This window comes from Schistosoma mansoni, chromosome 4 (assembly GCF_000237925.1).
Source record: "Schistosoma mansoni strain Puerto Rico chromosome 4, complete genome".
Lineage (NCBI taxonomy): Eukaryota > Metazoa > Platyhelminthes > Trematoda > Strigeidida > Schistosomatidae > Schistosoma > Schistosoma mansoni.
The window spans coordinates 15424639-15441090 of NC_031498.1; the positions used below are offsets into that span (position 1 = coordinate 15424639).

Genomic DNA, 16452 nt, shown 5'->3' on the forward strand with positions numbered 1-16452 from the left:
GCACTGTTATCCTACAGTTTTAAAATCAATATAAAAAGTTATAAGGTAATAAGCATCTGAATTCGGAAATAGTGTTTTTCTCATAGCGTATGTTTTTAATCGACACATGTTACTTCGTTCGTATTCTGAACAACTCAATACTCAAGTTCTTCTCGTCAATTTACAAAGAAATGTTAGTAACATATGAGCTGATACTGAAAACGGAGAAGAGAAACGAAATATTAGGTTCAACGTAGTAGTTAAATACTCTCAGTGATTTCACTAGACCTATTTTTGATTAGAAAAATGAATGATAATTACTGATCCCAACACGATTAATTTCATTTGCATTTTTTTAATTCTAAAAAGGTAAACCGATTATTTTTACTGAATATATATTGAAGTATAAACATAATCGTCGATATCTAGTTTACCAGTACCTATCAGATCGAATATGGTTAATTACTAATAATTTTGGTTCCTTTTTTCAAACCACCAATAGTGTGTCATCTTAATATTGACCTGATAGTTGTAAATTGTAAGATGGTTTGAGTTAAATTATCATTGTATATTTATAACACATACTAAGTAGTTGTCTCATAATCACTAAACAATGTTACCTGTAACACTAACTTGTTTATAAGTTTAACCGATAAACAGCAAAAGATGAACCGCTGCATTGATCAGACAAAGTTTTTCATAAAACGTGCGGAGGAACAGGATAGCGTCTAAGTTAAAGCAGTTTGATAGGGATTTTTTTTAAGGGAATGCATCATGTTTGTATAAAAACCCATGGGAAAAAATGACGAGACTGTCAAATAAAATATTGATACGAAATGAGTGCACTCATCAGGATTCATAACCATAAAAAATACTGTGACTGTGAAGAACCTTTTCAGTTTTGTTACTTAGAAAAGATATTTACACCACCCTACGATAAGTAATTAATTCGGTCACTCTTAAGTTGAAACATATTTATTTGATCACACAAACATTGGTACAAAGGGGGCACCAAATACGTATGCGCCACACAATAACAATGAGGCTAGTAGTAGATATCATTGATTTATGTCATGGTTGGAATACTATCCGGGTTACCAAACCGAAGCAAGTGGTTCTCTTAGGGGGATACACCCTGAGTTTTTGACCTGTGGGTCTAATCCACAAGGCGGTGGAGCAAAGTTAGGAGACGCAGCCCCACGAAAGCTAGTGACCAACGATAGGTATATACGCCTTTCTTCTGTTCAGGATCCTGTAGCACATGTACACCATTGTTTTGAAATCAGAGTTTTCTAACTCCCCTATTTGAACCCTACCTGTCCACCAAACCGGTTAAAGCGTTGGATATACGGTTTTCGTCTGCTCGATTTCGTAAACAACACCCCCAACACGAGAAAGCAGTGAGTAGGACTTCCTTGTCAGTCACTGTATATGCGTAGATATGTGAGATTATTTGAAGAGAAAGAGCGGACTCTCCCCACTCTCATCCGTACTAGGGCATTTTGGGGTTTAAATCGATGTTGAGTAAGACCAGATTACCCAACTCAGGTTATTATCATTAGGTTATTCATCGTTCGTCGAAAAAAATCAAGCGACTTGTAAATGATCACGTCACATTCACTTATTAGTCTGTTGATTCACTTACATAGAATGAAGTAATTTTTATATGCATTTGCAGATAGTTGAAAGACGACTGAAGTTGATAACACTTAATACATATAAATTCCAGTGGTCTAATAGTAGAAAATGACAAACTTTCTTTTTCCTCTGTATTTAAAAGTACATTACAATTAAGTCATATCTTCAATCTGAAAATATGCATTATAGTATTGTGATGTTCACATTAACTTACTGAGTTTATTACTATTCAAAAATTTAAGTTCCCAATGTTTATTTATTCAAAAACATTTTAAATTTACATGAAACTTACCATGATATTATTAATTTTAATTACTGTTATCTGAAGAGTTAAATGAATCATGTCTGATTATCTCTATTCCTATTATATTCTCATTTATCTAGTTTGACTTATGTATATATTTATATATCTTCTAAAGTTTTAATACAACTCTCTGTTTAAAAATGTATATTGTGCGCCAATTTAATTAAAAGCTTTATCAACATCAAAGAGATTAACTATGTTTATTAAAGAGAGTAAAATTTTTAATTAGTTCCATATATTCAAATGAAGAATACATATTGAAATAAAACAACAAAAGAAAAGAATATCATAATGTTAGGCTTAGATTTATAAATAATTATTAGTTGCTTACTGATTGAAATTTAATCATTCATATATATGATTATTACAGTTATTTAGTTATGAAAAATTGTTTCATTTCAATGTGGACAATCATTAAGAATGAAGTTGTATACGATCCATAATAAACTTATGATTAAGAATGGATAGTTGCAAGAATAGGTATGTTAAACACAATTAAACTACTCAATTCAAGATATTATAAAGAATGCTTGTGAAAAGTATATGTTTAAAATGAAAAAAACTAGAGAGAGGAGTCAAAAAGTATTATTGAATTATTATGGTTAAATTATTTACTCTTTTTTTGTACATTTACATTGAATTTAAGGCCCCCGAATGCCCTGGTACGGCTGAGAGTGGCGAGAGTCCTCTCTCTCTCTCTCTCTCGAAATACTCTCACATGGCCACGCGTATATAACCTCTGCCACAGAAGTCCTACTCACTGCCTTCTCGTAGAGGGGGTGTTCTTTACGAAATTGAGAGGACGAAAAGCGAATGTCCGGCGCTTTAACCGGGTTGGTGGACACGGAAAGTGCACCTAGGGGAGTTGGAAAACCCTGATTCCAAACCAATGGTGCACATGGGTCGGCTCCAGTATCCCGAGAGAACAAATGGTGTATGAATCAATCGTTGGTCACCGGCTACCATGGGACTGCATCTCCTCACGATGCTCCACTGCCTTGTGGATCAGATCTTTAGGTCAAAGGTTCCAGATATAACCCCCTAAGAAGACCACTTGCTTCCGTTTGGGCACCCAGGCAGTATCACAGCCCACACACAAATCAAATGAGATTTGTGTGGCGCACATATATCTGGTGCTTCCTTGTACCAATATTTATGTGTTTAAATAAATAAATATTGAAGTTAAGACAATAGGTTTCAGTTTTTTTAACCGTAAATTATATTGATGTACTGTTCTTCTGCCTGTTTACTACTCAATTTGTTTTAAGTAGGATCTATTACATTATACTTATCAATGAAATATTTGCATATAACACCACTTAACGATCTAAGATCATTATTTCTAAAAATTTTCGTTTTGTACTCAAATGTTTCCTCATATACGTTTTTCTATTTTTCTATAAATTGGACTTGGGTATTTCTGACTGTTGGGAGTAACTATTATTTTGATTATGTATATTACATACATGTTTTTTTCTCTAAACCATATTTTATCTATGATAGTATGCTTCCCAATAGATTTTAGGCTTGATCCCAATGAAAAAAAAACGAAGGTGCACTTTATTTCATATTGTTTTATTGTTCTCTTGTTTTTCGTCAAAACTCCGCATCTTTTTCCTTTCTCAACTAATTTATTTATCTTAAAGTATAGTTTATTTATTCATTGAGTTATTCATCTATAATCTTCTTTGATTATGAAGATAACGAAAAAAATATCTAAAACTCATCTTTCCGATAAGTTGTTCTCTTTTTTTCCACAAAAAATACATTTTCAACTTATCTAAATCTTTCTGTTCAATCCATGAGTTTAAGAATAAAAAAGTGAGCGTTGCGTTGTCTCCACACTCCATGTGTGTGTGTGTTTAAGATTGCTTCCGTATAAATTTCTCCATGCATGGAAATATGTTTACTGAACATTTATTATTTTTTTTAAAAAGTATACATCAGATTTCTCGCCTTTATTTTTCTCTTTACTGTTTTGTGATGAGCACATATAAAATTGGTCTCTTTTCTTTCTATATTTTTGTTAAGAAAAAAAAACACTATTGTGTGTATGTCTAGGTTTCTACCGATCGATGTGAATGTATGCATTATTGGCCTTTTTGGCTCATAGCCAAGTTGACTGTCTATTAATTCAAAGATATTTCTTATACTAATTACTCTCTTTTTGTTTGTATCTGTTGTTATTCTATCAACTCATACATACACTTGTATGTGTATGCATATGTGTATCACGGATAGAAATGCTGGTACGGATACGGTATACTGTAACGTATAAAAATGCAAGCTGATATCATGTTATATCATTGTTTTACGTTACTGTAGTACATGATTCCTCTGGTTATTATATAAACTTTTACACTTATGAGTACACATGCATTATACTTAGTTTATTTGTCTATATAATAAATTCATTTTTCGATTCATTAGGAGACATTTACTAAAATATTATTTGTGTGGTTGACACCATTTATGATCTTTTGGTTCATCTTCAGAATCACTAATCCTTCAATTTATATTGATAGTGGCAGGTGTGCTATATCTGTAGCAACAGTGTTTACTTGGTTACTGAATGATATTAGCATTGTTTTAAAAGTAGAGTCATGAATCTATACTTGCCAATAAAGTTAGCAAACTTTTAATTCATAATTGATGTTGGACTATTGAAGTATCATACTTCTTAAGAGGATACAGCTAAAGAGTTACACTTCATTCAATAGCTGTTTCTTTTTAGTTTTAAAATTGTTCATCAACTGTAAGCATATACGTTAGTCCTATCTGACCGGATCAAATCCAGAATTTTCAAATCTTACAGCGAACAGGATACCTTTGAAACACTGTCTATAGTTCATACTTCTTTAGGCATAAGAGAAAGAATGTACCAGGAAATTCCTAAAAAATATAAATGGAATGTGAAACAAATTGATATTCTTGCGATTGGTCCAGCGCTCTACATTTTTCATGTAAGGCGGTGGTCAAAGACCTTGATCCTTAAATGATCAATTACTTCCAAATTCTGCAACTAGGTGGCAGTACTTGGGGCTCGTCAGGTGAGTGAACCTGTTGTATCCTACTATCGATGTTCACTTTTAGATTCGAACTTAATACTTTTCGCTTCAAATACTCAACTCATTACTTACTGAGCTACTGATTTTAGATAGCTACTAGTTTGTATAATGGCCACAAATCACCGTTCCTTCTTGTTTGATCCTAAGAATTCCAATTAATCAGTCTTTTATGGCTGTCTTTGAAACCGACAACGAGAAAATGCAGACCATTACAAATAATATGGTTAGTTGTTGTTTGAAAAGAAGTGGAGCTGGATTTTCATTTCTCTTGTTTTTCTCCTTTTTTATACAGCAAATCAGTATGGACAGTCCGACATTAATAGATTAATTGAAGAAAAGGCTTCAACTGAATCACAAGTGAATTTTCTCAATTCCATCATTGTTGATCTACATGCTAAAAACGCTGAACTAGAATCTCGTGTACGAGCAATGCTTGTCGGAACGGATGAACAATTAAAGTAAGTTGATATTCTTATTTAAATAGTCTGAAAGTGTCATTGGTTTAGGAAAACAAATTACTGTACATTAAATATGACGTGAATAATAGGTTGAAATAATTTCATTAACATCACATATATTCGTAAGATCGTGGTTAGTGGATGAGAAAAATGAATTTTTGGACTTTTTTAGTTGTTATTTTTTCGTTGAAAAAATAACTTTTCACAGTTACATTGTAAAATGAGGAAGATGAAGAAAGTAACATCTTGTATTAAATGGTCATCAAGAAATATCTTCCCAAAAACTATAAACTCTTACCTTTGAAGCCCTGTAGATAATGTTTACTCATACTGTTGGCGGTAAAAATAATAATTATGTGATTATTCTTCCAACTCATATATATTTCAAATAATTACATATGATGTAATCGAAGCAAAGCGATTTTGAATCAAGTCATCCATTTTCACTGTGAATCTTATCTTCATCCACACTTAACGATACACATAGAGGTGCAAATTAAATGCCACTCATGTTTTGTCATTGTCAATAAATGCGATGTTAAAATGCTTATACTTGTCTGTCATTCATTGACATTTTCATTTGATTAATTCGTTTTACAATTTATTCGTATGTTAATATATAAAAGTTATTTATTTTTCTGAAGAAAAGATCTTCCAAGAGGTTGCTAAACACCAGAAATTCATATTTTCTTCTATATCTTTACAAATCCACAGTTATGCTTTATCAGTGAGTTCACAGTGTGTTCAACCGCTTAACTTCAGCATTCTTACTTTCAAAATTTTTTTTTACTTTCATTGTTGGCAAAAAGTCGGTGAATGTCTTTGTAAGCCCTGGGTACTCTAATATTTTGCTACACATACACTTTTGTCTTTCGTACTAACCAGGCATAAGATTAAAAAGTGGTATGTCTATAAGACGTGTTGTTTAGTTGATATCTTGGTACGTTTGTGCATCACTTTAATTGATACTAATTTCGAAACGATGAAGAAGATTTAAAACTCATGTAAGTGTTGTACATATGTCATTTCACTGTTACTATCTATCCAATTACAAAATACTGACTGAAGTAGCACTAGATTGAAAAAAAACTGTATGACATCTAGCTCAAAATATCCCAGTTATATTCAGAAAACTTACTCAGGATTAAACACAATGTTATTATTTATCATCTATAAGTTAACAGTATTTTATTATGATTTATTTAGTATCCTCTTTTCAACTCCAATCCTTTACATTTCTTTAAATATTTTGTATGTGCTTGTTGTCGAATTTTTTCTACGATTGCTTTATTTATTGTATGTAAAGCTTCGTTTGGATACTATACAGTGATCTTCTGCGTTGTCTGTAAATTGTCTATTTAAGTGAACGCAACTCGATAAGCACTGAATAATCTATGGTTCCTTCACATAAAAACTATTCATTGTTCATAAATAAAAGTTATATACTGTGAAAGTATCAATCAAATTTTGTATTTTACTCAATCTTATAGAAGTTAGTTGCTTAAAAAAACTGTACCCATGTTAAAAGAATTCGCTGTTTACGGATAGAAAATTATTATTAAAAGGTGTATTGTTTTGCACAACTTTTGAAGTATTATTATTGTGGATTCATATAGACTTTTTAAAATATGGAAACGATTTTCATGCTGAATTATTGATATTTACTTTGTTCCAGATTTGTGCTTCTTAGTAGTGCTCATTCACAACTACACATAGTATTTAACGTAAAACTCTTCTATCTGGCAATAAGCTTGATGTAATTGATTTACTGTGTTAAGATTTCTGTATTTCGAATTTTAATTAATCCATGATGTTATACCACTGTCCTTATACATTGTTGTCAGTTCATTGCTGTCAAAATCTAGACTAACTGAATTCCACAAATCACAGATCCTCATTAAAACATCAATGAATGCATCTCAAAGTCATTCACTAATAGGGATACGGGTCCTACTTACTGATGTGTGGTAGTGGAAGCAAATGTGATTGGCCACTGAGTGTGGACAATCAGTCATGCAGCTTACTGGCTATTAAGTATGTGACTTTCCTTCTAATGACTTCTACTCCATAATCTCTGAGAGCGACTGCTTGTGATTGTGTTGAATAAAGCATTGTCCACCATTACTCTGGTATTTTATTTTGGTCGCAAATCCGGACTCTGATATAATGTCGTCTAGTCTGTATATATCGGGTCGTTCGAGTATCCAATCTGGCGGTATTGTAAACTCGATCATCCAATTCATCCTAGTAGCGTAGTATAGCACAGAAAAAAGGGCCTAAAGTCGTTTGTTATATTACTTACTAAACAAATTTCATATATCATAAAACATAGTTCTTTTCTTACGCGTAAACGTGAAACTCAAAGTCATTCGATGGTAAACTCAAACTTATTCCATCCCTTTTAAAATCGAGCTGACCAACCACCTGGGTAATATTGTTTACTTCTTAGTGGAATATGAATTAGTTTATTGTCCTAAGATACAGAACTTTTTTCTTCCCAATTTTTTAACCGGTTGAAGAATTTTAGTCTTTTTCCTTTTATTTTCAAAATTGTTTTACATCACATTCTTTTTGTAAAATATATTGTGTGTATGTGTGTGCATTTGAGTTCATATACCATTCATTCTAACTCTTTTCATAAATATCCCTAAGTATACGCATGTTTAGTTATCATATTATAAGATGAAATATTTATATAACAACTTCATGCATGCACACGGAATATTACTGAGATGAACATCTACTTTCATCCTTAAATCGGGCTACTAAAATAAACAATGTCATTTCCAGTCAACTTTTAATGAATCGATTTGGTCTCATTTTGAGTATATACATGTTTTTTTAAATGGGTATTTAATTTTGTGATGTATAAGTTAAATTATTACTTTTGTATGCTTACTTACCTAGAAGAGTTTCTTCTTCAAAGACAAATAAATAGATGCATACTAATTCTAGCGAATCATGGAGAGTGGTTGAATTTGTGGTGTTTACTCGTCATAAATTAATCTCAATTGAGGTATTTATACAGAGTCAGTACCAAATACTCTATGGTTTTCAATAATATCTCAACTGAGATATCAATCCATGATTATTACAACTTATATACAAATATTACACATATAATTCAGAATAATCTAGTTTTTAACTACTAAAATAAAATTATCTTTTCAATTCAATCATTTAATCATTATTGTTTTGTTCTTCTATTTCCAGCTTACTTTCTAATAAACATATCAAATCACGTAATCCACCATTACCTACACGTCTATGGTGTGATAATTGTCTTGTATTTGACAGTCATGATACAAAAGACTGTTCGCAGGCAAATGGAAATAATCACTCACATCAACATTATACCACTAATGGTGTGATTAAAAACTCAATAAACCATGATGAAATTCCTAGAAAGTCATCTTTAAAAAACTTTCATAAAATTTCTAAACAGAATTCATCTGTAACAACAAATCGTTTATACTGTGACAATTGTGGTATATTTGATGATCATGTAACGGAGAATTGTACAGATACACAAACATTTTAAAAATTAATAGAATAACATTATAAGTATATATTAAGTGTAATGTAAATCTCCTTGTACCTGTGTGTTTATTGCTGTCGACCCTTTCTTGTTCTCTAGTCTTCTGTTTCTAACGAACTCTCTTTCCTTCCTGTTTATCTTCCTGTCTTGTTTTCTTATACACATTTTGCTTATCTCTTTTTGTGGGGAATGGGGGATGGTTTAGTTAATAATTTACTTCACTTGATTATATTTCTAATGCAAGACGCTAGAAATTTGACTGTTGATCAAGTGAAAAAAGAGAGAGAAAGAAGGGAAGTGCCTTATCCTGTCATAATGATTTACTAAAAGAAAACTAATATTACTATTATCATTGTTCTTGTTCTCCTCTATTATTATTACTATCACACATTTCAGTTTGGAAAATATTCGCTTCATAATTCTTTTATGCATACCATACTAATGCATGTGTAAGTGTTTCAAACAGACACGCATATACATATTTAGTGAAAAAAAAACCACCTACACGTACACACACAACCAATGATGAATATCCCAATGTCTTTTTTTAGCAATGAAGATGAAAAATTTGATTTTATTTAATAAATGATTGCTTTTACCGCCACCATTATTTATTGTTATTATTATCATTAAATAAATAAATATGGGGAAATCCTTATTTTCATGTAAAAAAAGCTCGTTTTATTCTTATAGCATCTACCTTTTATTATTACGTACCAACAAGAATTTCGGAGAGATTAGAAAAGGTAAAGTGGGGCAATCTACTCTATTTTCGTTTATGTGTATAAAACATGGTTTTTATAAGTGGTAGACGTACGTAGACTGTTGATTCCTAATCATAGGTATCTTCGGGACATTTTCCGCGTATCATGAGACGACTGAATAAATAGTGTTGAGATTAGGTTTAGGGTACTAGACAAAGATGACAAATCAGTTAATTAAGTTATAAATCTTCATCGATTGTAGTCAGTCATCAACATAGATATTGGTTGTACCAAGTTGATATAACATATTCATACAACGTAATTAAAATCAACAAAATGAATAACAATACTTAAGTTATTTTATCCATCTCAAAATAACTTTCATGTTAAAAATTACACTTGACTTGTAATGAATGGTGCAACTACCTTTTTACTGTTCACTTACAATAACCCAGTTACACTTTTTAATGTTTAAAAATAAAAAGATTTAGCTGAATAATGGAAAATCCAGAAATTAGGATGAAGAATTTATGCCACTAAGCCTTTACTTTTCAAATAGTTATATGGTTATCCTTCATATTTATTTACAAAATACGAGTTTTCTATCCAAATGTGTATTGGACATTTTATACCATTGATCCATGAAAATAAACAAAACTAGTAGTATTTTTCTTCTAATTAAGTAGAGACAAAAACATTCCTAACAAACATATATGACAAAAACTACTGATATATATATATACTACTATTCTAATAAACTAACTAAAGTAATCTAATGTCAAAAACTAACGACGAAATCACTTTAACTAAATGAATGAAATCACTATATGTTTATTTCTATCAAACATTAATATTGAACAAAAGGATAGTTATTTTATAAGGAATCTATAAACAAGCGATTATGATGTGTTACATATATTTTCAATCATTTGAAATGATAAGTAAACTAGGATGTAAGGAAAATTCATTTTCATATATATGTATAGCCTACTTTAATGAGATTGAATAAACAGTTTAAGCAAAAGATAAATGATGTGTAAACAAATGAAGTTATAATGGAGAAATAAACACAACTAAATCAAAAGGATATCATACTTTAGAATATACTTTTTCACTTGTAATTCTTTACTGATCAATGGTTTCATGAGTTTTTAATCAATGTGAATATCTCTAAATTTGTCAAATCATTCTGTTGATAAACGTTAATTGAAACAAAAAAGTGATAAAGTATCGTAAATAGTATAAATTGCACAACGACTATATTATAGACAGATAGAAGTTAGAAACGAAAAACAATTTAATATTCGTAACTTGCTTAGTAGGAATGGATACCTAATGAAATTCATCGACAAACACATGAAGGAGACGAAAAGAAGGACAAGGGTATCTACCGTTCCGAAGAAAGTATTGTTCTTAAATGATGCTACGGAAGAAATTGTGACACAGAGGTTAAGAAAGGCAGTACAGAAAACATTTAATGTAGCCAGACTGAGTACCGTCTTCTACAACCGCCCTACAATAAGAACGGTTAATAAAGACAGATTGCCTGAATTCGCCACATCTATGTGTATTTACCGATTCAACTGCCCCTGTGGGACCAGTTATATGGGGCGTACAGTTCGGCAAGTTCGTCAACGAATAACAGAACACCATCCGTCATTGTTGAGCAAAGGACAAGTAAAAGTGATTAAGAGTTCTATTCTCGCTCGCTTGGTGGACACAGGTCACCAAGTTGAACTGAATAAAGCTTTTCAGGTTATCTACCATATTTCATCAAATTTACCGCATGGTTTACGAGTTCGTCTTTTGCACATAACTGTAGCCATCGCAATCCATGTTCACTAAACCGAACCTTTGTATCCATGAGAAGTTTGTACAACCACTCTCGCTACCCCGGCCATCGGTATAACGGAGACTGTAGCAGAACTTGGGTAAACAATTATCGTATTCCTTGTATTTTTGTATATTACTTATTCTCTATATTCATCTCTTGATTCTTACATAACTACTATATTACTAACCATTCATCAAAATATTTTGTTAGTTCTTTTTTCCTTAACATATTATGCAACGTAGCAAAACCTTGATTTTCGAATAATTATTTTGATTATTATTAATCCTCTTCCAACTAATAATCGATATGTCATTATATAATTATTGCGTAACGTATCTACTCGATGAGTGTTATTCCTTTATTGTGAATCATATATATATATATATATATATATATATATATATATATATATATATATATATATATTAGTGTAGAGCCATGATGAAAAACAAATTGAAAATAAATTTCTTCGCTCGATTCGTTCCTTTTTATCTCATATTTGTTATAACATCTGAATGGTAATCCTCTAAAATATTATGTCGAAATACTAAAATTTTGTTTGAATTTGATGCTAAGTAATTCAAAGCAATTTCATTGTTGGAAGAAGGGCCAGTAACAGGGTTGAGTGATCCATGATAGGCTTGTTTCGGTCTGGGCACCCGGGCAGTATCACAGCCCACTCACAAATAAATGAAATGATGAATTTTATTGACGATACTATTCCTGATCATACTAGAAGCAAGACGATTTACATTATTATTATTATTACCTTTATTATTATTATTATTATTATTATTATTATTATTATTTACCATATCGCTAACTCACCCCCTTTTATCCCCAATTTGTGTAACCTTACTTTTCAACTTATGCAGCAGCTCGCCCATGGTGGAAAATCTGTCCTATCTAAACGATCTCCAGTCACTGTCTGGTTGAAAGTGAATGCTTCCACCGATTATGAATACTGAAGCAGTCTTTCTGAAACCACGTACGCCGTTCAAGCTGGCTTCCTTCAACGTTCGCACACTAATGCAGATCGGACAACAGATGGGGCTGGCTATGTCTTTAGAAAGTCTTAATGTTGATGTTTGCTGTCTATCCGAGACCCGTATTCAAGACTCTAGTGAAGTACTACAAATCCGCTCTCCATCTGTCGCCTCGAAAAGCTTGTTCCACGTGCGCTTATCCGGGGACCCTGTGGCATCTTCGTCTGGTCTTGCTGGCGTTGGTGTTGCACTAAGCGCTAGGGCTGAGGCAGCACTAATCGATTGGATCCCCATTAACAGTCGGTTATGTGCTGTTAGATTAGAAAGTTCCATCAAAGTGAGAAGAAATCGGCGTGAGAAACAGTGTCTTTTCGTTATCTCCGCCTATGCCTCGACAGATTGCAGCACGGATGCAATCAAGGATGAGTTTTACCATCAGTTAACAGTTCTTCTCCAAAAAGCGCGTTCGACAGATATTGTAGTACTAGCCGGAGACTTGAATGCACAGGTCGGGCGTCTAGGCACAGAAGAGAGTCGTTTAGGTGGCCGATGGGGACTTGTTGGTCGCAGGACAGATAACGGGGACCGTTTGCTGCAACTGTGCACAGACCACAACCTGTTTCTGGCCAGCACTAACTTCCGGCACAGTCATCGCCGGTGTGCCACCTGGCGTCCTCCCTCTGCATCCCAAGCCTGGACTCAGATTGATCACATCGCGATCAGCTACCGCTGGCGTGGTTGTGTACAAGACTGCCGCTCCTTTTGGAGTACCTATCTGGAGTCTGATCATGCCCTGGTCTGCGCCAATCTCACCTTACTTTTCAGTGGCCGAAGGATTGACCACCACCAACGGATTGATGTTAGTAAACTGGCTGCAACTTCTGTTGCAAGTAAGTATCGAGCGGAGCTAGCTTCTAGGCTAGCTACCACCCCACCGAAAAGTATAGATGAGCATTGGTTGCTTCTTCACGACGCCATGAAAATGGCGAGTAAAGCCGCTTGCGGCTTCGCGAAACGTCCCGCTTACAAGCACTGGGTTTCTTCTGGCTCCTTACAACTGATGGAAGCCCGTCGGTCTACTCCGGGTGACCGTGAGTTTGACCACAAACGAAGGCTGTTACGTAATGAAATCGGGCAAAGCTTGCGTAAGGACCGGGAAGCCTGGTGGTCGGAGCGTGCTAATGAGATGGAAGCAGCAGCTGCATCTGGTAACTGCCGGAAGCTCTTCCAACTCATCCGAGCCACTGGCAGCAAGAAGTCTGGTGTGAGTGAAACAATCTACGAGGATGATGGGATGCCAATCACTAACATCTGTCGACGTCTTGGACGATGGGCGGAATTTTTCTAAGGGCAGTTCAACTGGCCTGCTGCTCCGGCAACATCAACCAGTTTGTCCTGCCCCCCATGGCCGGTGACGACTGATCCACCAAACGAGGCGGAAGTCCGCAAGGAACTCCAACTCTTAAAACGTTACAAATCACCGGGCCCAGATGACTTACCTCCGGCTCTTTTTAAAGATGGTGGTGACCTTCTGGCTAAGGAATTGACTGTGTTGTTTGGAAAGGTTTGGGAAGAAGAAAGTGTTCCAACGTCATGGAATGAGTCGATAGTCGTCCCTATCTTTAAAAAGGGTTCACGTTGTTCCTGCAATAACTATCGGGGGATAAGTCTACTTTCGATTGCGTCCAAACTATTGGCTTCTATCATTCTTCGTAGGTTGTTTAAAACCCGAGAACGATTGACTCACGAGGAGCAGGCTGGTTTTCGTTCTGGTCGAGGATGCATTGATCACATCTTCACCCTCCGCCAAATGTTAGAACACCGTCATACTTATCACAGGCCAACAATCGTAGTGTTTCTTGATATCAGGGCGGCCTTCGATTCGTTGGACAGGACTGTTCTCTGGGATTGTCTATTGAAGAAGGGTGTGCCTGAGAAGTTCATTGACATCTTAAAGGCCCTGTATACGAACACCTCAGGCAGAGTGAAGGCATACAACCACCTTTCTCCCTTGTTCCATTCAAGCAGTGGGGTTAGGCAGGGTTGCCCGATCTCACCATTCCTCTTCAACTTTGCTATCGACGACATCCTGGAAACAGCTCTGATGGATGTAAGTAATGGCGGTGTGGATATGTTACCTGGAGAACGACTTCTCGACCTTGAGTATGCGGATGATATTGTCTTACTGTGCGATAATGCCCAAGCCATGCAATCCGCACTTAATCAGTTGGCAATCAGTGTCCGCAGGTACGGCATGTGCTTTGCACCCTCCAAGTGCAAAGTACTCCTACAAGACTGGTAGGATTCTCATCCTGTACTCACCCTGGATGGTGAGCAGATTGAAGTAGTTGAGAAGTTCGTGTATCTAGGTAGCTATATAAGTGCTGGTGGTGGCGTGAGTGATGAGATTGATGCACGTATAATGAAAGCCAGAGCGGCTTATGCCAATCTGGGCCATCTTTGGCGCCTTCGTGATGTTAGTCTGGCTGTAAAAGGTCGGATCTACAACGCGTCGGTGAGAGCAGTTTTGCTCTATGCTTGTGAAACCTGGCCTCTCCGAGTTGAGGATGTTAGACGTCTCTCTGTGTTCGATCGTCGTTGTCTCCGAAGGATTGCTGACATACAGTGGCAACACCATGTTAGTAATGCAGAGGTTCGGCATCGTGTGTTCGAGAGCAGAGACGATAATTCAATTGGTGTCACCATCTTGAAACACCGACTTCGGTGGCCTGGACATGTTTTACGAATGTCGTCCCAGAGACTTCCACGTCGTGCATTATTTGCCGACCCTGGGACTGGTTGGAAAAAGCGGAGAGGAGGTCAGTGTATGACATGGTGTCGTGGCATGAAAGCTGCAAAGGGCTAGCTTCTGTTGGTCCTTCACGACTCCCTGGCTGGGGTCCGAGAGATGGTGCAACACAGTGGCTAGAGACGTTATCAGATATGGCTCAGAATAGAAGCCAGTGGCGATCCTGCTGCAACCTTCTTTTACTTTCTTCATAAAGAGTGGTTCTAACTTTCTTAACTGGAAGAGTTTTCTGGTTGTACATTTTAGTCCGCCTTATCTTTTCATCCTTTCTCTTCCTACTTTCATTATTTTGTGTGGCGCATATGTATCTGGTGCCCTTTTGTACCAATATATATGTGTTTAATTAAAATTAAATAAAAAATAAATGTTTTGTATAAGTCTGCATAGGATCTGAAGCCAAGGCTTCCTACCATTTGTTTCCAACCACCAAACACAAGTTATGGTAAAACTCGATACTGATTTACTTAGTTTATTGTAAATATATCGCCGAGGACTTGACATCATACAATAATTATCTGAAACATATAAAAAACTCGAATGATGTTTGTCAATGTTAAGGAATATATGTGCAAGCTTTTATTATAAAATAAGAAAAAATCGGTTCAGCGTAAAGTTCTCTTTTCGATTATTTCATTTTTAAAGTTATGCAATTGCAAATATGTATAATTATTTTTTTCAGGATGAAAATAGTTACTATAATATTGATAATAAACTTTGTTAAACATGGTAACAATGAAGTAGAATAAACAAATTTCATTGTTACCATGTTTAACAGAAGTTTATTATCAATATTATTGTAATTATTATGATCCTAAAAAATAATTATACATATTTCCGATTGTACAGCCTTGAAAATGGATTCACCGAAAAGAGAACTCTTCGCTGAATCAGTCTTTCTTATTTTGTGTCTCCTGGCCACGGATATCATTGTTTCGATATTTCTACACCTCACTGCAATAAGAAGTGTTGCCAAAGTGATGGCTATGCTCAGTATATTTGAGTAGCCCTGCGTGCCCGTTTTGTGCTTACGCATCACTTCAGTTATGTTATTACTTAGATGACGAGATAATGTTAATATATTATAAAAGCGCTACATAATATAGAGATTTCGTTTAAGGAATTTGTATCACATTT

At 34.7% G+C, this 16452-nt stretch overlaps 1 protein-coding gene across 1 annotated transcript in view; it reads left to right on the plus strand.

The window, feature by feature from the left end:
• Smp_059130.1 (putative cyln2 (cytoplasmic linker protein-115) (clip-115)) overlaps positions 1–9126 on the plus strand; it is a 47973-nt gene extending 38847 nt beyond the window's left edge. Inside the window, exons 18-19 of the mRNA XM_018796956.1 lie at positions 5282–5447; positions 8661–9126. Of these exons, the coding sequence (XP_018652045.1) occupies positions 5282–5447; positions 8661–8988 (494 nt within the window). The 3' untranslated portion in view covers positions 8989–9126. The remainder of the gene's footprint in view (positions 1–5281; positions 5448–8660) is intronic.
• The last annotated feature ends 7326 nt before the right edge of the window (positions 9127–16452 follow it).